This window comes from Crinia signifera, chromosome 5 (genome assembly GCF_055691185.1).
Source record: "Crinia signifera chromosome 5, ASM5569118v1, whole genome shotgun sequence".
Lineage (NCBI taxonomy): Eukaryota > Metazoa > Chordata > Amphibia > Anura > Myobatrachidae > Crinia > Crinia signifera.
Window position 1 is genome coordinate 212,185,627 of NC_139221.1, and position 27,487 is coordinate 212,213,113.

Sequence of the window (27,487 nt, forward strand, 5' to 3'; positions counted from 1 at the left end):
TGGCCACCTGGATATCTGCTGCTCTATGGGACTACCATCTGTGACGTCTGTGTGGTAATATATATCCATGCCCACAATTTATTATGATGCTGATTGAATGTCCATTATCATGATTTTATTGTAACCCCCTGTTTTACACATATACTACCTATTATTGGTACAGCTATTTTAGCATTTTTATTGATAATAAATACTGTAAAGGATACCGTTCTACTATATCATTATTTTTAGTTTTTATAAAAATATCTTCAGCCAGCGCTGGTACACTTCTTTTTCCTTTTTACCCATTTCGAGACCTGACAAGTCTCAGTACCAGCTGCAGTTAGTAGCGCACTGATCACCAGACCTTCCCCTCATTTTCTGGGTGTGTTTGAATTAAAAGCAGGCATGCCCAGGGTATATGACATCAGCGATGACCACTTCCAGCCTGCCTCAGTTGCAGATTAATTGAAGCCTCAGACGCACTCACATTTGCACTACAAAAAACTGTTTGCTGTTCCGGGAATCGTGACATGATTTGTAAGCGATTAGTGATCCATTTGCACAATGTCCGAACTAGATATTTTGGTGCCCTATGCCAGAAAAGGAACTGGTGCACACCCCCATGCTAAAGCTAGGGACAGTTGTTACCGGAGGCCTGTGCCCAAAAGTTTAGGGCTGTTGCTTAATGGTAAAGGAGAATGGTCACATAATATTACCAATTCACATTACACCACACAGTAGTGTCTGTTATTCACCCCGCAGCTTGTGCTTTATTACATTGAACCTGAGCTCTATCACACTGACACAGTCCATCACCATACAATCTGATCTCTATTACACTGACGCACTCCCTCACCCTGTTGCCTGCACTCCATCTCATTGATACAATCCCTCACCCTGCGGCCTATGCACCTAACCTTAACCCCCACCCACAGCCTAACCCAAACCCCCTTGCCAGCATCTTCTTACCCTAAGGTCTCTTGACACACACACTCATACACAAACAAACTTGCAAGTAAACTATACACAGACGTTCACAAACATGTAAGACACTCACCACTCGCTCTCACCTTACAAACACCTGTAGAATTCAGTGTCACTGGCTGGCCAGTCCCAGGAACTGAAGCAGCCTCTCCTCTGCCTCCTGTACTTCTGTCTGGGTAGTGGCTTTCTCCTTGCAGTCCACTGCGACTTATCAGATGAATCATTAATTGGCTTATTTTATTTTCAGATATATCTCCAAGATTGTTGATTTTATTGTCAAATTATGTATGTATATAATAGCTATTTATTTTAAACCCAATTCAGGTTGATTTTTTTTCATTATTCAGATATGTAAATACAGATATAAGTGTAACATAGCTCTTATTTACATAATTTGATCATTTAAAAAAATCAACCTTTTTGAAAAAACTTAAATATTTCATCCAGTTAAAAAACACACTCTAAACTTTTTGCTTAGCTATAGAAAACATTCTTAAACCTTTTTTTCAAAATGTCACAATCCTGCAAGAAAAGCAGCCCATAGTAACGGTAAGCAATCCAAAGGATCACCCTCCACTCATTGATGGCTGGGAGGGGGATATAATGTGAGCCAAAGCTCACATTAGGGTCTTCTTGCTGTTGTGATTGAGCCATCCTTTCAGAATCATCATCATCATTCTGTAGCCTGGTCGGAAGGAGGAAGCCATGGTTTGCCCCGGTCTCAACATCATTGAGTCTGTCTGGGATTACATAAAGCCACAAAACTAACTGAGCCAGCCAACATCCACAGAAGATCTGTGATTAGTTCTCCAAGATGTTTGGAACTACGGTACTTGTTTCCTAGCACGTCCACACCGATTTACATCGGGGTGGTCGTGTCGGAAAAATCGCATGCGATCGACGCAACCGACCCGATTTTTTGATTGAATCAAATGTGAATAGGGTCCCTGGGACCCGATTTTACATTGGATTCAATGTAAAATATTCCCTAGACCCCCAAATTTTACAACGTAAACCCCACCCCACCCCACAATAGACGCCAACCCGAAGCGTGGCGAGCGCAGCGGTGCGCGTCCTCCGACCTTTTCATTCCCCTACTATCCACGTCGGCGTGGAGTTGAGAATATATAGTGTGGCGAGCGCATCGAGCCACCGAGCCCGAAGCGTGGTGAGCGGACGCGTATAACTTCACAGGTATACGCGTGCGCTCGCCACGCTTCGGGCTCGGTGGCTCGCTGCGCTCGCCACACTATATATTCTCAACTCCACGCCGACGTGGATAGTAGGGGAATGAAAAGGTCGGAGGACGCGCACTGCCGCCCCTCGCAGACTCGCTGCGTTCACCACGCTTCGGGTTGGCGTCTATCGTGGGGTGATGACGGGGCCATATATAATGTGAAATGGGTCATATTGACCCATTTCACATTTTTCAAATTTTTTTCAATGTGAGATGGACTTAATCAAGTCCATCTCATCTTGTGCCATTATAATGGCACAAGACCGACGCGATGCTCATGATTTCAATGTTAAAAAATATTTTAACATTAAAGCCTATGGCAAAATCGGGGGCATTGCATCGGTCGCGTCGGGACCAATGTTAATGGTCCCGACCGACGCGACGCCCCCGATTTTTTACCTTTGCCGGCAAAATGGACCTGATTTCAAAGGAAATCGGGTCCATCGTTGGGATCGTGTACCTTAACTTAAAGGTACACGATCCCAACGATTGTCGCCGTGCTAGGAAACAAGTACCGGAACTACTTCCCTGCTAAGTTCCTTCAAAAACTGTGTGCAAGTGTACCTAGAAGAGTTGATGCTATTTGAAGGCAAGGAGTGGTCACGACAAATATTAATTTGACTTAGATTTCTCTTCTGTTCATTTACTTTTTATTTTGTTAATTGATACAAATAAACTATTATATAACAAAGAAGAGAGCGCACTGTGTTGATCAATTTTAGATTTTTACTGAACAATTTAGTAATACATTTAATACATTATAAAAAATAAAATATAAATTGAATAAACAGACAATAAATTTAAAAAATATGCATAGAGCACTGGAAATTCATTAAAACCTTCCGACCATGAGCTATATTGCGGTTAACCAGATTGATAATTTGTGCCTTCAATTGAGACAGTTCCTGAGGGATCAATAATATAGTTCCTTTTAATATATTTTACTGGTGTGCAGCTGATAGCTATCAGTGTGGCGATGCTCCTTAATGTATAAAGCGGGTTATATTACCAGATGTCTCCTGCGGGTAGGTGGGGTGGTGATGTTGTATCCAGACGGACCCCCGCTACTACCGGTGTTGCTCCGATGATGAGGGAGCCGGTACCGGGAGCAGGTGTCTTAGACGGGACTCAGCTGGTCTGCTGACAACCAGCGCGGCTCCGATGTGAAGAGAGCCAGCGCTGGGAGCTGACAAGGCTGGAGGATGAGTCACACCCGGACTCCTCCAGCCTTGTCAGCTCCCAGCGCTGGCTCTCTTCACATCGGAGCCGCGCTGGTTGTCAGCAGACCAGCTGAGTCCCGTCTAAGACACCTGCTCCCGGTACCGGCTCCCTCACCATCGGAGCAACACCGGTAGTAGCGGGGGTCCGTCTGGATACAACATCACCACCCCACCTACCCGCAGGAGACATCTGGTAATATAACCCGCTTTATACATTAAGGAGCATCGCCACACTGATAGCTATCAGCTGCACACCAGTAAAATATATTAAAAGGAACTATATTATTGATCCCTCAGGAACTGTCTCAATTGAAGGCACAAATTATCAATCTGGTTAACCGCAATATAGCTCACGGTCGGAAGGTTTTAATGAATTTCCAGTGCTCTATGCATATTTTTTAAATTTATTGTCTGTTTATTCAATTTATATTTTATTTTTTATAATGTATTAAATGTATTACTAAATTGTTCAGTAAAAATCTAAAATTGATCAACACAGTGCGCTCTCTTCTTTGTTATATATTTCTTGTTCTTGGTAAAAAGGACTCAGTCCTTTTTTTCTTTTTTGGGAGCAGCATATATATATTTTTGAGCTGTGTATCTTATATACATATACATATTTACTACTAATTTTTGCGCCTGATTTGCCCTTAGGGCATTTTTTCTTTGTTTCCAGAAATAAACTATTAGCATTTCTATTTTTCACAGCATTCTTACTTTGCAGCATTTTTCCACACCTGCTTAATTTTTTTGCACAATAGTGTATGTATTGGGTGCATTGTTTGGCATAATTATGATTTGGAGGCACAGTTACTGTATGTGACATACAATACATTTGTGGCACAGCAGTAAGGCATTTTGTATTGGGGCCCATATGTGGCACATTAAGCATTGGAGACTTTGATGTGTAACCATTATTAATTGGGGAAAAGCTGTGTGGCATATAATTAGTGGCACAGGTGTTTGGCATATTATGAGGCACATAATCATTTTGGGATTTTGGCAAAAATATATTTGATTATTGACTCAACTGACGTGAGTTGGGGTACGCCATCATCTCTTGGGTTTATTAGAACTTCTCCAAGACAAAGAAACCTTTATATGTGTACCTTACCTTTATTTTGGTGAGTAAGGTACGATTCAATCACCACTACTCCATTTCATTCGATCACTGGGTGTTTCCTCTTTATTTTTGCTACACCGTGAATAAATCACTAACCTTACATATTGTATATTTTCCTTAAAATATTTACCATTTTCAACCATAACTGAGGAATATATTGTGAGAGTTGGTCCGCAGAAAGAAAGAAAATAGGAAAAAGGAAGAGAATCAAGAAGGAGGAAAAGAAGAATAAAGAAACTGCGGTACTTCTTTACTTTCACGGCGCCACTCTAGATAGGACAGATAGGATACTAGATAGGATACGATTTGTATGCGATTTGACATAAAATATCGCATAAGATATAGGATAAGATTTACTATCCATTTCATTACCCCACTATCCACTAGGGCGTGGAGTTGATTTTATATAGCGTGGCGAGCGCAGCAAACCACCGAGCCCGAAGCGTGGCGAGCGCAGCGAGCCCCGCGAGGGGACACGGAATGTATTTTATGGAATTGCATGCAAATGGCATGCGATATTGGGGACTTGCTTTGAAACAACATCCGTGTCCCCTCGCGGGGCTCGCTGCGCTCGCCACGCTTCGGGCTTGGTGGCTCGCTGCGCTCGCCACGCTATATAAAATCAACTCCACGCCCTAGTGGATAGTGGGGTAATGAAATGGATAGTAAATCTTATCCTATATCTTATGCGATATCTTATGTCAAATCGCATACAAAATCGTATCCAAAATCGTATCCTATCTAGTATCCTATCTGTCCTATCTGTCCTATCTAGTGGCGCCGTGAAAGTAAAGAAGTACCGAAACTGCTACGTGCATTTACGCTGCCCTGCCTACTGTAAGTAGGGTACGCTTCTTTTGTTTACAAAAAACACTTTATGTGCTTACTATAGTAGAATTGTATTATGGGCAGTAGTAACCACGATCTTTCCTTCTGAATTTCCCCCATATGATCGAGACATTACTAAGGAGAATTCAGGAGGACCCATAAGACTACAAATTCATCTTGCGCCCGTGGTTGGAAATCCCCAATTTTTGTGTATTGTTTATACCATTGATAAATGCCATGGAGGTCCACTACCCCTCCATCATTAATATGCTGGTTACTCAGGTTGGACATTTATATGATTAAGTAGAAGATCTCATTGTTTCTACCAGACTGCCTCTTTACACTTGCCGCCGCCTGGTTTTATTGGTTGTCATTTAAAGAATCTGCCAAGTACAAGACCTTAATGGATTAAGACCTTTGTTTGACATGCATTTAAATTTCAAGAATAATTTATAAAATGGAGACCTGAAACCCACTCCCCTCCAATCCTTCCCCTTCCTCTTTTCCTCCTTTCTTCTTTTGGGTTTGTTCCATGTTACATTGTATAGCTTTAAATACTTTGGGTATACTCTGTGCATTATTACAATTGCTGTATTATTCTAAGTGCCTATATGCGCTACCCCTCTCCACAGCCTAAACAGGCTTTCTCCCATTTGCAGCCTATCGCACGCTGGCCCGTCTGGCATACTCACCGATAGGGATGCTGAATGTCGGCACTCTGGTGCAGATAGCCTGATTCTGTCCGATGCTCTAGTCAGTATATTGAACACCAGGATACTTGACCACTGGGATGCTGACTGTATCCCCATGCGGGGCCCCCAGAAGTGGCTATATATTTGAACTTCAAATCTCTTCAGGAATTTTATTTGATCTTATGAACTTACCTGATCAGATGATACATCACACTGAAGGAACACTTGCAGTTAATGATGGCAGACTCAAAATTCCTACATTTAAATTAATTTCTATTATATCATGATTCCTCAGTGCTCTGTGTACTTTGGCCCTTATTCTGATCGGTGCGGATATTCCCGCATTCTTACGGAGCGGTCCGTACGCCACGGTGTTTTGCCGCGTGCGGCCATCGTCCGTAGAAACGCCCACGTGTCCTCCGCATTCGGACGGACTCACTCTTTAAGAACAGGGCGTGTTTACGGACGACATACAAACCATGCGTGTGCGGGGGAAACACTCCGATTCTGCACGGTATTACAGAGTATTACAGAGTATGCTCGGGAATACCGCATCCGAACGGGAGCCAAGCGGTGCTACCGCACGTAAGCGGAGTATTTACGCCAAACAACCCACTATTATGTATCTTCTGCAATACATCCCATGACCCACTTATTCAATTACCTATCCTCATAAAAAACTTCTTATTTGGAATTGGAATCAATTAGATGCCAATATATCCTTACAAGCATGCCTAACACATGCATTGCACACATTAACCCTTACAGCAATAGAAGCAGCAATGGTTTCAATTAAAGCACTGACAAGCGTCCTATTAGTGAGTAATGAGTAAAGGAGTCGATTCTATTGGGTTCAGGTGTTAATGCTTGTAGTCATTAGGCGGTACGTTCGCCTACCGCATGTACGAGTGGTGTCCGCAAAGCAATAGTACACTTGTGGACACCGCACATTTCTGCCCTTTTTGGTCGCGTGCATTCGGAGTGCGATCCGAATGTACGCCCACCAACATAAGTGTACTCCCCCGTGTCCGCCCATGTTTCCGCCCCGTTTTGCCCACTTTGAAACTACGCCCATGTGTCATTCCGCATGACGCCCATAATACGCCCATATTTCCCGACTGATTGCGGTGCACAGTTTTGTACGGGATTTGCCCGAACAGGTACGGAGTCAATGCGTGGCACATGCGCGTTGCGTTCTCCACGCATGCGCAGACGCCGTAAAGACGCGATCCGAAAGTATGCGGTAAAGTACGCGTCAATCAGAATAAGGGCCTTTGTTTGTTCTTTTAGTTGATATCCTTTATATAATTTTATCTTATCTCTGCTCTGTCTTTAACCAAATGAATAAAAGCGCCTGTGTATGTTCCAAGCTTACACTACTCACAGATATCCTTTCAGTTTGGTTTATCTTACAGAAATAACTGTTTAGCATTACAAGATTGCAATTTGGCACTAATACCTGCCACATCTGTATCTATTAATGTCTGAATAAATCACTACATAAAATCACCAGTGTCAATAGCATTGTTCTCTCATCTTGATACACTATACTTCATAGTTGCCTACCCTCCTGCATTCTGCAGGAGACTCCCTGAAATAGCAGCAATCTCCCTCTCTCCCTTATTAGTCTATCAATCTCCCTCATTTCACCTAGCCCACATTACACTGTTACATTTTTGGGGAAAAAAGGAATGAGAGATAGATACATTTACATTGAATCATCAGCACAATTTCCCAGCACTTTGGAAAGTATAGTAACGCTTACCGACTGCTTTGGGGCTCATCTACATTTGGATATAAGTCATTTTAAATTACACAACCATACATCTAGGTGCCACATTCACAATCGCTTTTCACTATCTCTCCATATATGGAACTAGAAACTCCCTTTGGGTGGAGCAGGACACGCCCCCTCAATGGTGCGCAACTATAATCTCCCTGAAACTAGTTTTCTAAAGTAGGCAAGTATGCTATACTTGATACACTATGTTTGCAGTTTTGATCATTATGTATAATAAATATGTAACCACGTAGCATGGACTTTTGTCATATCTTCACCCAAGTAAAAAAAAAAACATTTTACCTTAAGAATGGGAAAGTTTTTTTGCTGGAGAAACATGTATATAATGGTGTACAGACTGAGGAAGCCATTTGACTCTAAATTTAGGTCAAGAGCTTTTGTTTCAGGGGAGCATGAGTAATGTGTCCTTTGGTAATCATGGAATGCAAAGATGTTCTGTCCCTGACTGATTGAGCTTGAAGGTATTTAATCTCATCTCCCACTGCATAAAACAGACATTAGTTACGGCAGCGGTTTAAAAAAAATCATCATGACATATATTTTGTTTTCCATAAAAAGAAATGAAGCCATTTATAGTTCTTGGGGGGATGAGATTGAAGGATACACAAACACTAAAGCCTTAAATACACCCCAGTGATTACTGGTGGATGCTGAACAGTCTGAAGGCACGTTTGATACTGACTTGCATTCGCTTCACAAAGCATCAAGGAAACCACTTGTGTAACTCCAGAAATGATCTATGCGCTCGCCTTGAAAATTCATTAAGCGTACCATGAGAGCATAATATTTACATAGGCTTGACTCATTGACATTCTGACTGAAAAGGTTCCGATTGTGGTGCATTCTAGTTTATTCCCCTAGTAACTTTATCTTTTTACTGAGAACAAGTATTGTTCTATGTTAGACTTATGCTTTATATAAGTTTGTGCAATAAAAACTCTTTAGATACAGTGAGCAGTCAAACATTTATCATACTTAACACTGACACTCCTTTTAGCCCCAGTGGTAACTAAAATGATACGGGTAATGTTGGAAACATAAGCAATATGATCTTAAATACCTGTCTCGTAGACCAGTAAAGGTACAATAGAATAGTGGTCTCTTTGCAAATGGGCCTTATAGCTTAATCAAGACAAACAGGGATAGATTTATCAAGCTTCAAAAAGTTATAAAATGGAGAGTGATAAACAACCAGCCAATGAGCTCCTACCTGTCATTTTTTCAAACCCAGCCTGTAACATGGCAGGTAAGAGCTGATTGGCTGGTTGTTTATCACTCTTTATTTTATCACTTTTTTGAAGCTTGATACATCTGGCCTACAGTGAGGAATATTTACTAAGGTAAGGAGACAATTACTTAATATGTTATATATATAATTAGGTTGTTTATAATATTAACCAATCATGTGACAGTGCATAACAGCATCTGGACATGGGCAAGAGGATAAGTAGGGTCTTATTGATTTTGACCTTGGAATGGTTTTCAATACCAGTGTCTTAGAAGTTGGTGCTCTCCTGTGGTAAAAAGTTGCCGGACTAAAGAATTTATTCTCAACCTGCAGATAGTAGGGTCAGAATTTGGCATAACAACATGAATCAATGGATCCCCTCTGCTTTGTGTCAGTGGGTCAGGCTGGTGGTTATGTGCATATCTATAATGGGTGCAGGGTGCACGGTCCAGGGAGTGTCCACCACACAACTTGCTACCCACTTAAAATGCTTCTCTGTTGGCACTGCAGGTATCATCATGAAATAGCGAAAGCACCATATTTCCAGAGATCTGCTCTGCAAATACCGCCGTTAGCATAACACAGACACCATGGGATAAATTTACTAACACTTCTAAAAATGAAAAATGGGGATGTTGCCCTTAGCAACCAAACAGATTATGTCTATCATTTCTCTATCGCTTGCTATAAATGATAGACAGAATCTGTTTGGTTGCTATGGGCATCACCACTTAGAATTTTTGGAAGCTTTAACAAATATACTCCTATGTTTCCAGAGATCTGTGCATGCACACTATAGAAATGACTGAGAAAATGGCACCAGTGCCATTTTCCTGGAGGTCATCGTATGCACAGTAGACTGCACAGTAGACTCCTGGCACAATACAAGTAAGGATATACAAGTACTGTAGCATGGATAGTTTTAAGTGGACTTAAATATCCCTGGAGAAAAGAGAATAAGTCCTGCCCTGGACTGCATTCCACTTATACAGAGCCAAGAAAGGAACCATTTAGTAGAAAAAAGACTAATTAAGTTCAATTAAAAAATTAAGATACATTTATAACTTTACTACATTGCATTACTCTGCGCAATAGTGAGTCAAATTGAACATGACGGGTCCACTTTAATATTTTACTATATACTAGGCAGTACATTTACTGTAGTCATTAGATAAGGTAGTTTTGCATGTTTCATTTTTTTTTTGCTATAACCTTATCAGGCAGTCTTTCAGCAAAACATACTTTTTCCTACATAGTTAACAGCTTGTGCAGAAAATTGTGAAAGGATTATATAACAAGTTTTTGGCTCAGTACCATTGCACATAGACTCTAATCATACAACTTGTTTCCTGCTTACCCCTATCACAAGGTCACATCAGCTGCTGGTTTTCATGCATTGATCTTATTGCTCAGTGAGAATGTAGCATTTAACAGATGATTTTTTTTCCGTGTATGTGCTGTGATCACAGCTTTCAGCAGGCTGCAGGAAAATAAATTACCAGGATATGTAGAGTGCATTGTGGTCCATGGCCCTTTGACCTCACTAATCCATATTTCAAAATTGTGTTGCTAATAAATTTGAACATCGTTTAGCGATCTCATAGTTGCGGTTCTTAGTTCCGACATATGTTTCACATATGATAGGCAGGAAAAAACTCAGGACTGCTTCATATCAGATTTTTCAGATCAAAACTCAAACCGTTCCATATTTTATTTTTTTCCCATTCAATGTTAATACTATTGTCTTACAAATGTGATGATCATTACGGTACAAAAGGCCTTCAGGAAATCCCCTGACCATATATGAAATTGCTGATAATTTTGGTTTGCGTCTCATATTAATACAATCAGATAGAATTACAAGGCTGTTTAACCATGTTCTTTGCCTGAGGGTTTAAGCTTTTGCATTTCCGCTGAACATTTTATGTTTCAATATTGGCTGCCTGGGAAACAACCAGTGCGGTAGTGCTTTACATCCTTTGGAATTTGTAAAAAAGAGAGAGTTCAGACCACAGTCTTTTGTTTATTCCTAGATTCTTAGAAAAAACAACCGCTGAGTGGCTTCAACTCTTTGAAGGAAGTGGCATCCCATATGGTCCAATCAACAGTATAAAGCAAGTATTCTCTGAACCCCAGGTTAGTTTGAGACTACTTATTTTGCTTTGCAAGGCTTATTATTGTAGCATATTGTCTATCAGCCCATATTAGAACATGAATGTGTAATGATATCTCAGGTACAGCATAGGTCACTAGATAAATACTAAACTTACAGTGGTTCCCAAACAAGGACCTGAAGGTAAATTAACAGTCAAGGTTGTAAGGATACCTATGCTGGAGCATAGATGGTTAAATCAAATTGACTGAAGTACTTAGTCACCTGTGCCCTAGTACTGATATCCCTAAATCCTTAGGGTGCCTCGGGGACCATGGTTGTGAACCTCTGTATTATGCAAAGAATTTAGGAGATTTTTTTCACTTGCATCTCAATATAATCCTTCAGGGCATATTTATCAATACTTGAAGTGAGAGTAAGGACCAACCCATCATCTCCTAACTGTCATTTTAAAGGCTCTAAAAAACAACAGTTAGTAAGTAGCTGATTGGTTGGTAACGTATCTCTCCAACTCTATCCATGGTTTTTTTTATATTACAGAGAATACAACAAATGGGATACGGTCATTAGGTACAACAACTAGGTCGACATGGGTCTAGGTTGACATGACATTAGGTTGACATGGGGTTTTTCACTGTTTTTGAGCCGACATTTGCCGTATTTGCTGTATTTTATGCCCTACCATCCACTAGGGCGTGGTGGGAGAACAAAATAGTGTGCCGAGCGTAGTGAGGCACCGTGCCCGAAGCATCGCGAGCGATGCGAGGGGATGTGTTGCACTGGAAACTGTGTCCAGTTCAGGTTAAAAAACAGTGAAAAACCCCATGTCGACCTTTTGACTGTCGACCTAGCCCATGTCGCCCGAATGCTTGTGTCGTCCTAATGTCATGTCGATCTAGAACTTTGTCGACCTTGATCCATGTCAACCTTGACCCATGCCGACCTTAACCCATGTTGACCTTAACCCTTGTCGACCTTGCTGCATGTTGACCTAGTGGTGTCGACCCAATGCTTGTCGACCTAGTTGTTGTAGACCACACCCCTACAAATGAGGCATTTGTTGTTTTTGCTCTTAATAATATGAAGAAAGTTCATTAATTGCTTAGTCGTTACATGACTTCTTATGAAGTGGAAATAATCAGGAGGCACCTGGGTGTATGGTATCATGCTAATACTTTAAGTAACTTGCAAGTAGGGAAAATTGTCATAGAGTAACAGGATCATTTCCTTGGTTGTTCTCCTTTGTGGAAACCTTTACATTTAAAAAAGTTGTAGCATATACTGTAAATCTTTGGTGGCTGCCTCATTGTACAATACAGTATTTCATGTATTCCACCAAGACACCAAAAACATATTGAAAAACATTGTTACAGAAGAAGGTAGTTTGGAAATGTTATGGTCAGGTAAAATGCTTTTGCTTCTGTTGCAGTGATTCCTAACATCTCAGACTTTAGTACAGCTACTGATACTGCCATGTGATCATTGTTTTGTGAAACGCAACTTTTAATTTGTTATATTACATAATAGCTGCATCCTGAAAAAGTTCTGAGTACATTTATAGACCTGAGCATATTTTCTATATAAGTGATATATTTGTCACATACAAATCTATGCAATGACCCTTCAGCCTATGTTGGATTCCGCTGTTAAAATAAGATATTTTTTCAGTCCTTTTCACTGCTATATAATATGTTTTCTGTTCTTGTCCAGGTACCCTTCCATTCTCCTTTATGTGTATAATTCAGCTACCTGCCTACTATAGTAGTGGGATTTGAACTGTAGCTGAAGCTTATGTAGTATTACAGCTGACTCCTGATTGGCTAATGGACTTAGGCACTAAACCACTGGCATGCTGTCATTTCCAACCTTTAGTGCAAACAGTCACATTGATAAGTTAGTTTTGACTTTTACATTAATGTTCTTTATAGTGCATATGTTTTGGGCTACTTTATTCCCATTGTCAGTGTTTAGAAATTACTTATATACTGTATGTGTCATAATCACAACAGTGGCATAAGCATTATATATTTCATTAGCACAATTTCAGTATTTTATGGTTTTTTTATAGAATAAGATGTGTCTTATGAAATAAACAAAATTCTGTTATGGGCCCCCTTTAAACAGGGCAAAAGTTTGCTTGGAGACACATTTTACCCCTTTTCACCCTCTTATGAGTTGAATTTTGAAAAATACTTCACCTGCTTCGTGGCTGCAAATAACTGTCACAGATTCTTACCACAGGTCACATGTTCCAGGCCACCCACCAGGTGTACAGTGAGAGTTCACTTGGTCTGTAGATTTGTCTGCAAATCTACAGACGGAGGGCCAGATTCTCTAAGCTTCAAAAGTGATAAATTGGAGAGTGATAAACAGCCAGCCAATCAGCTCCTGCCTGACATTTTTCAAACACAGTCTGTGACATGGCAGGTAGGAGCTGATTTGCTGGCTGTTTATCACTCTCCATTTTATCACTTTTGAAGCTTAGAGAATCTGGCTCCAAGCCCTTTCATTTGTTATATAATGTGCCCTTCTCAGTCAAATGCTGTTATGATCCAGGGTGTGAACCCCAAAGACATGACCGCTGTTTAGGATGGTCACAGCGAGCCCCTACTCTACCTACTTTGCATCTCCCTAGGGACGACTAGATCCTGTGGTGCTAATAGCCACGTATAAAGAGACAAATTAGCTCCGCTTCAACTACGTGGAACAAGAACCTAGAATTCCCTAGAGGTAGGCAATAGGAGAACTAACTAAATGACTACCTGCGATAGGTAACAACTAAATAACCAGCGATGAAAAATCTGCGACCTCGTCGCAAACAACTGAATAATCTGCCACCTCATTGCAAACAATGGAAAGATCAGCGACCTTGTAGCAAACACAAGAATGTGCGCTGCACAATCTCAAGGGATAAAGGACTCGATATACATAAGATAAATACACCACAATATAGGTGCTGATTTATGTTTTTGCTGGTGGGTGCTCAAGCTAAAAATATAGAGGAGTGGCTTCATGGGGAAGGGGTGTGGCCACAAAATAATACCAATTTATATTACGGTGCACATTTGTCTCCAATATTCAAATTACAGCAACAGAGTTCCACATACACAAATGCCCCCACAGTGCAGGTACATAAATGCCCCCACAGTGCAGCTACTCTGCGGACAGAATACACTCTTCCCGGCATACTGTTTCCCTGGTGGCGGGTCCGTCAATGTGGGTGCTGCAGCCGCAAATTAGCAAGTTAATATGGCGGCCCAGCAGTGGGACTCGGGCCCATGGGTGCTCATCAATTTCCGAGGGTGCTCGAGCCCTTGAGCACCCACAGAATTGGCACCCACTGTATGCACCATGCCAAAGCACAATTATAAAAATACACCAAACAATACACACTTATAGCACACCACACAAAAGATATGGCGAAAACCTGCAGAACAGGGGTAACTCAGTGACTGATGAACTTGTCGGCGGGTGAAGTCACCAGCTGGTCGTAGAGGTGGTGGAACCACAAGATGGTGCGGAAAGACGAGTGACCAGCAAGCAGTAACACAAGGTGGCACAGACCAGCAGCTAGGAACAGCCACTATCACTGATGCCCTCAGGCTGGCCTGGCCTCCTTAAAAAGAAGCCACCTGCCAATCCCGAGGGGCTCAGCGAACCAGCCTCCCAGTCCAAATTTAATAGCTGCCGCTGGGCGCGCAAGCAGCGGTGTCCTGGCTGTTTAGTAACAGCCAGGACTCAAACTTGCGCTGCCCAGCATAAGCAACCGGCTGGATAGGAAATTCCTGCTGCATTGCCCAGCAACAATCGGGACCCGGGCCGTCTTCCAGCTACTTGTGGCCACTGAAGACCTGCCGCTGCTGGATCACGGGGACCCGCCACTGACCGCAAGTAAGGTTCCCTGGATCCTAACAACAGCATCATTAAAGTCAACAAAAGTTGTCTTTCTGCTATTAGCATATAAGATGGATCGCCTCTTCTTTAGCGGGGGTCTCACCAACCGCCAGCTGCTGGAAGAGGACGCGTGCGTACGAGCCGTTCGTTCGTCCCCTTCCCACGGAGCTCCCCATCATTCCCCGCTGCCCCCCGTGGCTGTCTGCCGGACCCCGCCGCCTCCCTGCACCCCCCCCCCCAACCCTGACCATTACCCTAAGTGTCAGACACTCGCACGTCCCAGTCAGATGGAGCGCCTCTCCAGTGGTGATCGCCAGCAGGTACATTCTGGCAATCCCTGGTGCTGGCTGAGAGGCGCTCCATCTGTACATCCTGATTCAATTATAAGTTATACAGTCCATTATGGTCGTCAATTGTGTGGTCTAGGCCCCATTCTTTCACCCAATGGTATAAATGGATTGTTCTCAGCAATTCTTATTTTGTACCATGAAGCAGATGAAAAACATTGAGTAAGTAGTTGTGTCTATCAGGATAGAATAGCTATGTAATAAACCATTTCTGTTGATTCTCTATCCAGGGATATATTTTTTATAAGTAATGCGAAAGGCTGTATTCCTGGGTGTATCTACACTTAAAGCAGCAATCGGGGTAAGAAGCCGGCAACGGTGTCTGCCAGAAAATCTCTGTCCTTGATGTAATATTCCTAATGTAGCCCAGGCTGTGTTAAAACATACAGGGTTAACCAAGTGCTCTAGGGCAAATAGTCATATATGAGCTTTAATTATTTTACACCTATTCTTTATTAAAGAACCGCAAAACTTGAAAAAAAAAACATCTGTTGGCCTAGTCTCCTACTATGGAACGTTATTCATCCCCCTCGTGAAAATCGCTGTGCTGGGTGAAAATCGCTCAGTGTTTATGCACCTTTGGGTTTTTAGATCAAGAAGGGGTGGATTTATGTTTTAAATATCTCATGCATCTTTATTAATTGTAAACGCATTATTTTAATTTATATTTAGGCAATGAAAGTCATGGTCTGTTTAGGTGTTATGGTTTGTGAATGTTGTACTTTGATGCAGTGTTAGCAGATGCATCCTAGTTAGTTTACATAAAAGATAGGGGTTTTTTTCCCACAAGATGCAATAAAGAATTTCCTGTATATAGATTTGTTAGTTTTAATAAGAAGTTTTGTAAAAAAAAAAAAAAAAAAAAAAAAAAAGTAAATATTTACACACTTTTAAATATTTAAAAATGTATATTATATTCATAGGAGCTAAAAATGACCATTACAATTGGAATTCATATTTATTACATTATATTTAATTAATTATGTATATCAGTAATAAACACTGACTTTAAAAGTTTTAAATAATTGTTTTGCCCTACAGCCATAGCAATAAATTATTTTGGATTGGAACATATATGACTGGCAATCCATCATGTTCATGCAATATACAGAGACTATATACTAATCGTATCATTTCTCTAGGTTGCATGTTAATGGATTTGACAAGTCTGTTTACATGTAATTCCATGCAGCTCTCGTGTCTATCATACACACAGTAATGTGCTTTATTTGATAACACTCTATAGCGAAACCTGGCACTACAACATTATATCCAATATAACACATTACAGTGAATTAGACTAGGGATAATAGCACATTAGCAAGCTTGCCAAAACCAGGCATAACACCACAAGCTGGGAGAAGGGGAATTAGTGATAGGCTACTGTTTAAGAGCTGGACAGCAGTAATTTAACATCACAGGTAGTTAACAAATCCATTTTAAATATAGTTCCTTTATTTTAATTTGAATATAATATAATAATTGTATGTCTATCATGCCATATAACTTACAATATATCTATCTATCTATCTATCTATCTATCTATCTATCTATGTGCATATGTTGTTCATTACATATTAATGTTCTTGATTTGAGCCTGATATGTTATATTAGAGTTTAGCTCGGCCTAAGACATTTTTGAGTTTCAAATTAAAAAATAAGTTTTTCTATCCCATTTATTGCAAATCTACTTATAATTGTAGTTTTATGTTTGCTTGCTCTTGTTGTTCTTTCATCGTTTTCTACTCGCCTTTTTAGCATTTGAATGGAATGTTTGCTCACACTACATTTTTAGAAGAGATTAGAAAGTGGGAAGTTTTAAAAAATGTTATCAGCCTTTTTCATGGTCTTACCATACCTATTATCACTTTTAACACTGGTCTTATACTTTGTTATTCATACCTTACTTTTAATGGTTTGGTTTTTTGATACCTTTTGTGTACTATTAGTAGAGGTTACAAGCAGGGGCGGATTAGCTAAAGACCTGACAGGGAAGATTCCCAGTAGGGTGGCACACCTGTGGGGCCACTTATCAGCCAGTCACTTATTTTTATGATCTGGCACAGAGTAGTGGCTCCTGCCCCCCTCCTGTCTCCCACACACAAAATTTGCCACTTTATAGAGTAGAGTACCCGATGCTGCAAATACTCATCTAAGGCAGCCTCCCATCTATTTCCATTGCTTGTTAGCTATCACACATCTCAATGTACTGTGGGGGGTAAAGTTCTTAAGGTGTTTGCCAGATGGTTATGCAAATGTGACCATATGACTTCTTGATGGAACAATAATTATGTACATTGTGCTACAACGCCAGCTGGGAAGCTTAAAGCCAAAGTCTCCTTCTCATGCTACAAGCATTAGATCCTACATGCCAGTTGTATACCCTTCGTTACATGCACATGGGCAGTATTAATGGAAACTCCCTGAGTGCCCGTACATATGTGTTTTGCAGCATTACAAGGGGAGCTACATGAGAATTAGCCTAGGGCAACTGGAACCTTTAATCAGGCCCTGCATAAATGTAGCATCTGGTTTGGGCAGGAACTGGATTGTGATATCCCCATCATATATACAGTGTGGTGAAAGGTAACCAGCATGGAATATATTGTAAAACATCTCCCTGAACATGATTAAGACATTGTTTGTATAAAGTAGAAAAAGTTTTTAGAAAAATCTCCATGATTATGTGAGGAAAAATCTGTGTCCAAGAAAAAATACCTGTGGTATGATTTTACCATATCTATAGGGGCATGTATTAAGTGATCATATATCAATATAGCCTTCTTACCAGACAAAAGTTTAGCTAATGTTGCATTTAAGACCAATCTCAAGGGGAAAAGTGTCTGATAACAAAACTGGTGTAATGTTGGACTTTATCTAGAACGAGAATATGTTAAAGCATAATCTTGTGGTTTTCTACCAGTGTCTGTATGCAGTGCCAGATGAAGCCTTTGGGGGGCCCGGGGCACGTTAGACAAGACCACATGAAAAGCCTGTGTTTGTCTCTCTGCAACTTACACCTTGTAGGATACCTCACAGTCCCAGTGCTGCCTCTGATTAAAAACCCTCCCATGAAAAGGCTGCTGCTGTTCTCCATGGGCCTGAGCAGCATGTAATGAGCTCCACCAATCAGAGCTCAGCACAAACGTCTCAGCCTCTGCCCTCTGGTGCAAAGTGTCATGGGACTTAGTCAACTCCCAGTAATGCACTGCACACTTGTGCAATCAGTGTGCCTTGGCTCCCGATGCTCAGCACCATTTAGATTTAATGTCGTCTAGAGACATCCATGTCCCCTGGGAGGACAGATCATAGATCCAGCGTATTCCTGATTTATACCATAAGGTGAAGTGTGAGTGGAGAGTCCCAGGAGGAAAGGCGGGGTTGTCCCATAGGGAAGTGATAGGAGAGGGGAATGAAGATAGTTTAAATTTGATGTAGAGGTTATGCCATATTGATAGGTGATATTTAAGTGAGGGGAGGACATTAATTACTGAAGGGTTATAAGTTTTGTCGAGGCCCCATATGGAGGCCAGAGAGCGTACTTTTAGGAGATGAGATTCTATATCTAACCATGCTATAGATCCCAGGGGAGCAAAAGAGGCCACTATTTGACTTAGATGACATGAAAGATAGTAAAATTTAACATCTGGGAGGACCCTGCCGCCTTTAGATCTAGGGAGTTTGAGTACATTAGAGGATATCCTAGGAGGTTTTTTATTCCAAAAAACTTTGTAAATGTAGTTTGTATTTCTCTGAGTATTTTGTCGGGAACATTTATAGGTAATGTTTGGAATAGGTATAAGAGCTGCGGCAATATCGTCATTTTAAGAGTTATGATCCGTCCCAGCCAGGATATTATATAAGAATTCCATAGTGAAAGATCCTTTTTGATTTCAGTCAGAAGTCGGGGAAAGTTCTCTGCATAGAGGAAGTCATATTGAGTGGTTATATAGACTCCCAGATATTTGATTCTACGGTCTTGTCAGTCGAACTGATAAGAGGAACGTACTAAGTTTTTGATGTCATTACGGGTATGTAGGAGCATAGCTTCCGATTTAGAGAAGTTGATTTTATAGCCAGTGAGAGCCCCGTATTCATTAATAATATCATATAAGGCTGGAAGGGAGGTATGAGGGTGGGTGAGGGATAGTAGGACATTGTCCGCGAACAGGGAAATTTTGAATGATTGGTTGCCCACTTCCACCCCCCTATCTTGTCGGATAGTCTGATCATGGCTGCCAGTGGCTCAATAACCATGGCAAATACTAGGGGCGCGAGTGGGCAACCTTGTCTTGTCCCATTAGAAAGAAGAAAAGGGGCAGAGAGGATGCCATTCGTCTGGACTTTAGCTAGCGGTGAAGAATAAAGTGCTCTAACTGCTGTTAAAAACTCTTCAGAAATACCAAATGCTTGGAGGGTTTTAAATAGGAAAGGCCATGAGATCCGATCAAATGCCTTCTCGGCGTCTAATGATAGAATTATGGAGGGAATCTTTCTGTTGTTGAGTATTTGGATAAGGACAATCTCCCTTCTGGTGTTATCCCTTGCCTGACGACCTGGGATAAAACCTACTTGGTCAAAATGTATCAGGCCAGGGAGAACACTGTTGAGTCGAGATGCCAACACTTTAGCGTACAATTTAATATCTAAGTTCAATAATGAGATTGGCCTGTAGTTGGCACAATCACTGGGGTCCTTACCATTTTTGTGGATGACTATGATCCTAGCTTCAAGCATGGATTTGGGAAAAGGAGAACCATGTATGATATCATTAAACAAGGTTTTAAGGTGGGGGATCAATATGTTACTAAACTTCTTATAATAAGAAGCCGTAAAGCCATCAGGGCCAGGGGCCTTTGAGGGTTTCTGGGTTTTTAAAACTTGCGAGATCTCCTCTTCAGTAATGTCACGGTTGAGTTGGGCAGAGGCTTGTTCTGAAAGCTTAGGGAGGTGGGCTCGTTTGAGAAAGTCTGATATCACACTATCAGGGATTCCAGGATTGGTACTGTTATTATTTAAATTGTAAAGCTTAGAGTAATAGTCTCAAAAGTGTTGAAGGGTAGATTTCAGGGAGGTCATTTAGTTGGAAATATTCAGTAAGGTGCTGTTTGATAGTATTAGAGAACTCAGCATTATGGAGAAGGGAGTCATTAATCCTCCAGGAGGAGGGGGACGGGCGGGGCGATACGGAACTGAGGTCTGCAGAAATAGCAGAGTGGTCTGACCAGATCATAGGGTATATGTGGGTAGATTTAAGTTTAAAAGTTACATCTCGGCTTAAAATAATCATGTCTATTCTAGAATAAGAGTTATGTGGTGTAGAGAAAAATGTATAGTCCCTAGAGTGGCGGAGGAGGGGGTTTTAGGAGGGGAAGGGGAGGGAGGTAAGGATCTATCAATGGAATTATTTAGGACTTTGTTAAAGTTACCAGCTACAATAAGGGACCCTTTACTTAAATCACATTTTTAATTGAATTGTGCAAGCTTTTCCTATTATTTAAAAAAAAAATCACTCAATATACATGGATTATGAGCATACAACTTCATAGTACAATGAAATAAGGTAGTAGAGTCATGTTTGTGATGAAGAATGTGTGTTCTGCTTCTGTAAGGCAGCAATTTTATATTAAATCACCCTACCCCTGCATTTCCACTTGGACCTGCCTTCTGGGATCTCCTGGAGAGGAAGTCCCAAGGTTGGATAAAGATCCCTTGCTGTAAATGGTTTGTCTGACAGGACATACCATATGAGCCGGAGGGGCAGGGGAAGCATGAAAATTTCCACCAGGGATACCAAAAGTGTATCCTCCTTAGCTTACCATGCTTTGGGCATGATGGCTCACTTCATTTGCCACCCATTGCTAGAAGAAATAGATGGTAGTGTGGATAGTCAAATTGGTGTTCAAGAAACTTTGCAGCCACCACTGCCATCATGGGTCATATGGTTTGTTCCATTGATCATGTGGTCCAAAGCTACATTCACAACCTGGAAAATAGCTGCTACTGAAGTCCCAAGAGCAGAAAAATATGCTCTTTGCCTCCATCTACAACTCATGTTTCCTTTGTCACATTTATTATGTCTAACATTATCACCTTATTGTACTATGTTGGCTTTATACTGTATGTTTGTTGATTTAGGGGGAAAAAAGATACATATAGTTTACATTGTGTTTAAATAATATGATAAATTCATCCCATTAGAATAAAAGTAAGGTCTGAGAAATGAATATTTATATAACAAATGGTTATTGTATTGTTTTAGCACAGCCTTATCTTGTGTGTGCATTGGCTGTAGTTCACTTTTTTGGATTTGTTTCAGTGCTCCATATAAAGCTTTACATAGCACAACTTCATTGGCCCCCAGTGGCCGATGGAACCCTGGAGAAGAAGGTATTTTCTGATTGGAGCTATCCACAGCCTGGTCCTTGTCATGCACTCACATCAGTAAATGGAACAAACATTTCACTGTGACCTTGGGTTTGACTTGTGCTTTCAGTGCTCTCCATGTGTGCCATACACTTTTACCAGATGTGGCAGCATACAATTCAGGATGCCTTAATGATGGAGGAACCTCAGCAGCAGGAGATAGTCTGGAGGTTAATAAAACCTACTAACTTCACAGGCTTCCACAAATAAACAGATGAAACCAACAGATAATTTTTCCAGTCATCAAATATTTAAGTTCTTTATTTTCTGTTTGTTTTCTGTGGCATATTTATCTTAGCCGAAAGAACTGTGAAAGGAAATGGAAGGGCCTTCTGGGACAGGAAGAATACTGTTTCTGTAGAAATGTTAAATTAATTTTTATGGTGATGCAGAGTCAATGACTGGTTGTTAAGGGATGGCTCTCTGCCATTGGGTGGAGTTTTGTTTTGATATCCTTTTAGAGTTTGCAGGTGTTTGGCACAGGCTGAAATCATGACCAGCTGTGATATTTCACTGCTGATTATTCCCTCACAGTACTTCTCAGTGGCGATTTATCACTAACCAGTGTCCTCCACAGGAGAAACTCCTCTTGTGTGGCATGCTTTACATTGCCCTATTTGGCAGCCATGTCTGTTTCATCATTGCCATCAGGGAAATGGAGGGTGCTAGTCAGACAGGAGGAAATACAACCTGCCCGGTGCACTGGCTGTTCTCAGACAAACATTTTATTACTCAGTTTAGTTGCAAATTCAATACACATGCACAGAAACGTCTCCTCGACTGCTGAGTCCTAAAACTGACAATTGTAATAAATTCTGAAGTCCTGACCCGGAATCTCTTCTTAATCCCCTCAGTGCCTCTGAAACTGCAATACACTGTGCAGCACTATTCTGTTGACCTTTCTGGCACAGAAGGGGTTATCTGGCATTCGTTTTATATTCCAGGAATTTCAGTGTCTTTCCTCTAGTCTTTCATAATGTACACTTTGTCCTGTAATAGGAAACAGCATATCTTATTGTATTTTTAAAACATACTAGTCAAACATTTGGAATGAAAAGTCAATTTCCTTGCATTGATTGTTTGCAAACTTCACTACTAAATTCCACCACAAGTTGTATGTTTTTTCAACTACCAGTTATAGTTGCTCTAAAAGCCATATATTTATATTTAAAATTGGTATTGGATTTTAAGGTAGATTTTTGTTGTTTCGGAAAAACCTCAAACCACAGTGTACTCCATTTTTATACTCCTGAGGCTGTGGTAAATAAAACCAGATTGAGGTCATCCATTAAGATTTCAAATATAGTTAAGGGTTTGTTTGAGGCATACATTTTCTTGATTAAAGAACAAGATCTTGTACTTAAAAATAGGGGAAGGGGGGTGTTTAACATTGTCCGAAGACATGTTGCCGTAAAATCAGCAATTTTCTGAGAAACAGATAAATAATAAAAAAAATATACATACCTTGCACATACCACCTACTGTAGTAATAATAAATATGAATACCAAAAAATGTGGTCTTAAATGACTATATAAATCGTTGTGCACCACCAGTGGTGCAGATAAAGAGGTACTGAATTGGTACCAGAATTATCAAAGTCTACACAGTGTGGATCTCATCTAGCTTATAAGAAATGCATTACTGGAGAATAGTTTTGAGATCCCCATCTGTATATAACTTCTCATACTCAGATCTCAAGATACATGAACAGTCCAGGTTGTAGGGATAGCCTTGTTTAAACACAGGTTGCTTAATTAGCACCTCAGTAATTTTTATTCAACTATTACTGCTTGCCTCAGGTCTCCTTACCTGCACCTCATGTCACCTGCCTGTCTTCCCTCCCTCTAGATTGTAAGCTTCTTAGAGCAGGGCCCTCCTCCCTCCTGTTCTCACAGCACTCTTCTTGTATTTCAACTACAGCTCTCTTACTCATCTACAATCTATACCTGCATCTATTCTCATTCACTTCCTTATATCTCAGCTGTATTGTGTACTAAGAATTGTGCTTTAATTGTGTTATGCCTAGTTCTGTGTACCCTGTACTTTTCTTTTGTGTTCTATATGTACAGTACTTGCTGGTGCAATCACCATATGACGCCGCTGATTGGCTGCCTGGGAGCTGCACAGCTCAGTAATTATATGTTCCCCATGTCTGTGTCCCTCATTAGAGTACATCTAGTATATATATTAGTACTGTTACTGAAGTGATGAGGACACCTTACACAACATGACATGTGACAGAGGGGGTTATTCTAGTCCATTCTTTCTGACAAAATCCTTCTTAGATGGACAAAACCATGTGCACTGCGGGTGGGGCAGATGTAACTTGTGCAGAGAGAATTAGATTTGGGTGGGGTTTTTCTTCAAAGTGAGATCTATATTGAAGTGTAAAATCATGCAGTCAGTATTTTCCCTGCACAGAAACAAAATAACTCACCCAAATCTAATTCTCTCTGCACATGTTACATCTGCCCCCCTGCAGTGCACATGGTTTTGTCCATCTAAGAAGGATTTTGTCAGAAAGAATGAACTAGAATAAACCCCAGAGTGACATCATTATAAAATCAATGATATCTTGGCCTGCACAGGGCCTCTCACTTTGATCCTCTGCAGAGAGTTCAGCTCCAGAGAGTGGAAGATGTACAGGTCCTAGTACAGTGTGGGGAAGTACCGTAACCATCAACACCCACCCACTCAAGGAGACATACCATTCACATGTTCTTTAGATTGCAGCTTCTCCAGCAGCTGCCTAAGCTCCGCTCAGCCCTCTAGCACCCCCTGCTCGGTCCTCCAGTAGCCCCCCTACTCATACCTCCAGCAGACCTAGCTCAGCCCCCTCAGCAGTCCCCTCTCGGCCCTCCATTAGCCCCCGCTCTGCTATTAGAAACCCCGCTCTGCTCTCCAGCAGCCACCACTGGGTCGTCCAGCAGCACACACTCAGCTCTAAACTAGCCTCCACACAGGTCCCACCAAGCTCCGCACCGTTTATCTCTCTACCAGCCCCAGCTTTCCGGGACTCCATTCAGCTGCCAGTTTGCTCAGCATCTGAGTGATCCACAGGCAGTTCTGCCAGCCACCGCTACTATATTCCGCTGACACACTTCTCTCCCCCGTTACCATTACTCTGCTACAGTCCAGCGGGAGACTTGAAATAAAACGGACAGCGGGGGAGCGGGTGAGCTGGGCAGGGGAGCCGGCAGCAGTGTTTGCGGTGCACGGCTCCGGCGCCCTCTGACCTTTTGGCGCCTCCAAAGCTCGTGCTCCGCCCTCCCTACGCCCCTGTCCTGCGTCCCACCCAGTGCCGGCAATGTCCTGCAGTGGAGGGGGCTGTTGGAGTCCTCCCTGTCACCTGCTGCACTTGGTGTCTATTCCTGCATGCAGAGTGGCTGGGGGCATTGCCAGCAGCTCACAGAGCAACTGGCCATGCCCCACACAGCGGCAAAATGGTGGAATGGCCTTGGAGGAGTGACACAATTTGAACGCTACACCCCCTTGATGGTAGGTCATGCCCAAAATTTTGGACTGAGTGCGTTAATGCCCCGCCGCAACTTCTTAAAATGTTGGGAGGTATGTTACTGTACAAATATTAATATGTTATATTAAGGCTTGAGGTCTTTTCAAAAGAACTTTTAATAGGATGTTATCATTTCTACGGTACTTGTCTTTACATTGTCGATCCTATGCTACAATATACTGTTTTGCATTTAAGCCAGTGCTGCACCGATACGGTCCCCATGTCGACATTTGGGGTGAAAAACTTGAAAACCCATGTTGACCTTTTGACAGTCGACCTTCCCAATGTCAACGTTAGGCATATGTCGACCTTATGACCCTGTTGACCTTAGGCATATCGACCATTTGTCTGTGTTGACCTAAAGCCTGTTGATCTTTAGTGGTCGACGCAATGTATGTCAACCTCTCTTTGGTTGAACTAATGACCCATAGCCCACCTTATTTCACATATTTTTCAAAGGAGTATAGAAAAAAGACACAGGAATTTCTAACTTGGGGTTTATTCATAACTGATAACTGGGCTGCGAATTTGCAGCCCGGCCGATTATCGATTCAGCATCTTTTTTAATCATAAGCCGCTCGCAAGTTGACAGTCATTTGGGGGTGGTAACCTTCCATTTTCTGGGAGGGAAAACACAGATGTGCCCAGGCGTTTTTAGTGAGGGTGTATGACGTCAGCTCCGGCCCTGATCAGCCTGTTTCTATTGCACTGGTTGAGTATGTCCTGGGTTACGCACAGATTGCACACACAATATAATTTGTAGGCGAGTGAGTTGCGAATTGATTTGCTGCAGTTAATCACCAATCTACAAAACTTTCACAACCTTGCACAGGGCAGAATTTCTCTCTGCTGGGTCGGTGGCTCTGCAGATTAGCAGAGTTGTGTCGCAGGGCTCTGCAATTAACAGAGATTTGAATATTCCCCGTTTGAACCACAAATGCATGTCGCCTCTCCTTCCTATTGATTACTTACTCCCAGTCCTGCCTCCAAGATTTTGGCTGTTGTGCTCCTTATCTCTGGAATTCTTAACCCCTTCCTATCAGACTCTTCACCTCCCTACAGAACGTTAAACAGGCTCTCAAGACCCACATTTTCATTAAATCCAGCCAGTTCTCATCCTAGCCTTCTGTTTATGCTCACTTGAACCCTGATGTGTCACTCCTGTCTGTCTGCTCCTACCCTTTACATTATAAGCTTTCATGAGCTTTCAATATAAGCCTTCATGTGCCTTTCTCAATGTATATTTATTTGCCACCCTAATAATTGCTTCAGTGAACTGTCTTTATTTACCATGTACAGTACTTGTCTTAAATTGCCTGGTATTGTAAGTCATTATTTTCCTGTTTTTTGCTCACTTATGTATTGTTGGGCACATTGACATGGTTAATGGCTGCTGGAATTGTCACTAAGGGGTACATTTACTGAGATGGGATGTTGCCTATAGCAACCAATCAGATTCTTCTTATTTATTATTTGGCACCTTCTAGAACATAATAGATACAATCTGATAGGTTGATGAGATTTATATAATAGCTATACCCCTGTTGAAGTCTCGCTGAGACGAAATGCTTCGGGTACTTGTTCTCATCGAGATAAAAGGAACACCAGTTAATCAAGAAATGATGAAAAAAATTGTGTTTTTATCTGTCAAATATTAATTTTTTAATAAATGTTTTGATATATGTCAAAAATCTTAAGGAGTTGAAAAAACTGAAATGATCGAATTAATTATTGGGGCGCTTTAATAACACTATTGGGGTGGTATGTTGTTCAGAAAATCCCACTAGTAGGGGATTAAGTGTTATTAGCGACCAGTAGGACTATTGAGAGCGCAATTTTAGAGATCTTGGGTCCGGATATATATATATATATATATATATATATATATATATATATATATTTCAAGCAGTCTGGACTGCTCACACCATCATATTCAAGACAGCCTGGCAAGTTAGGACTTATCATTTGATAATGATTATATTAAAATTAGGGGGGGGGGGGGGGTGGCCAAAAATGTTGTGCCTAGGGGCGGCCTGACCCCTAAAATCGCCCCTGATGGGGAGTCTGATAAAGAGCTTTGAATGTAAAAGGAAGCAC

The 27,487-nt window shown here is 41.3% G+C and overlaps 1 protein-coding gene across 3 annotated transcripts in view; it reads left to right on the forward strand.

Annotated features, from left to right (window-relative positions):
- SUGCT (succinyl-CoA:glutarate-CoA transferase) overlaps positions 1 to 27,487 on the forward strand; it is an 848,669-nt gene that overhangs the window by 364,227 nt on the left and 456,955 nt on the right. For all 3 annotated transcript variants that reach the window (XM_083188510.1, XM_083188511.1, XM_083188512.1), the window contains one exon: positions 11,129 to 11,231. In XM_083188510.1, coding sequence (XP_083044636.1) covers positions 11,129 to 11,231 — 103 coding nt within the window. The remainder of the gene's footprint in view (positions 1 to 11,128; positions 11,232 to 27,487) is intronic.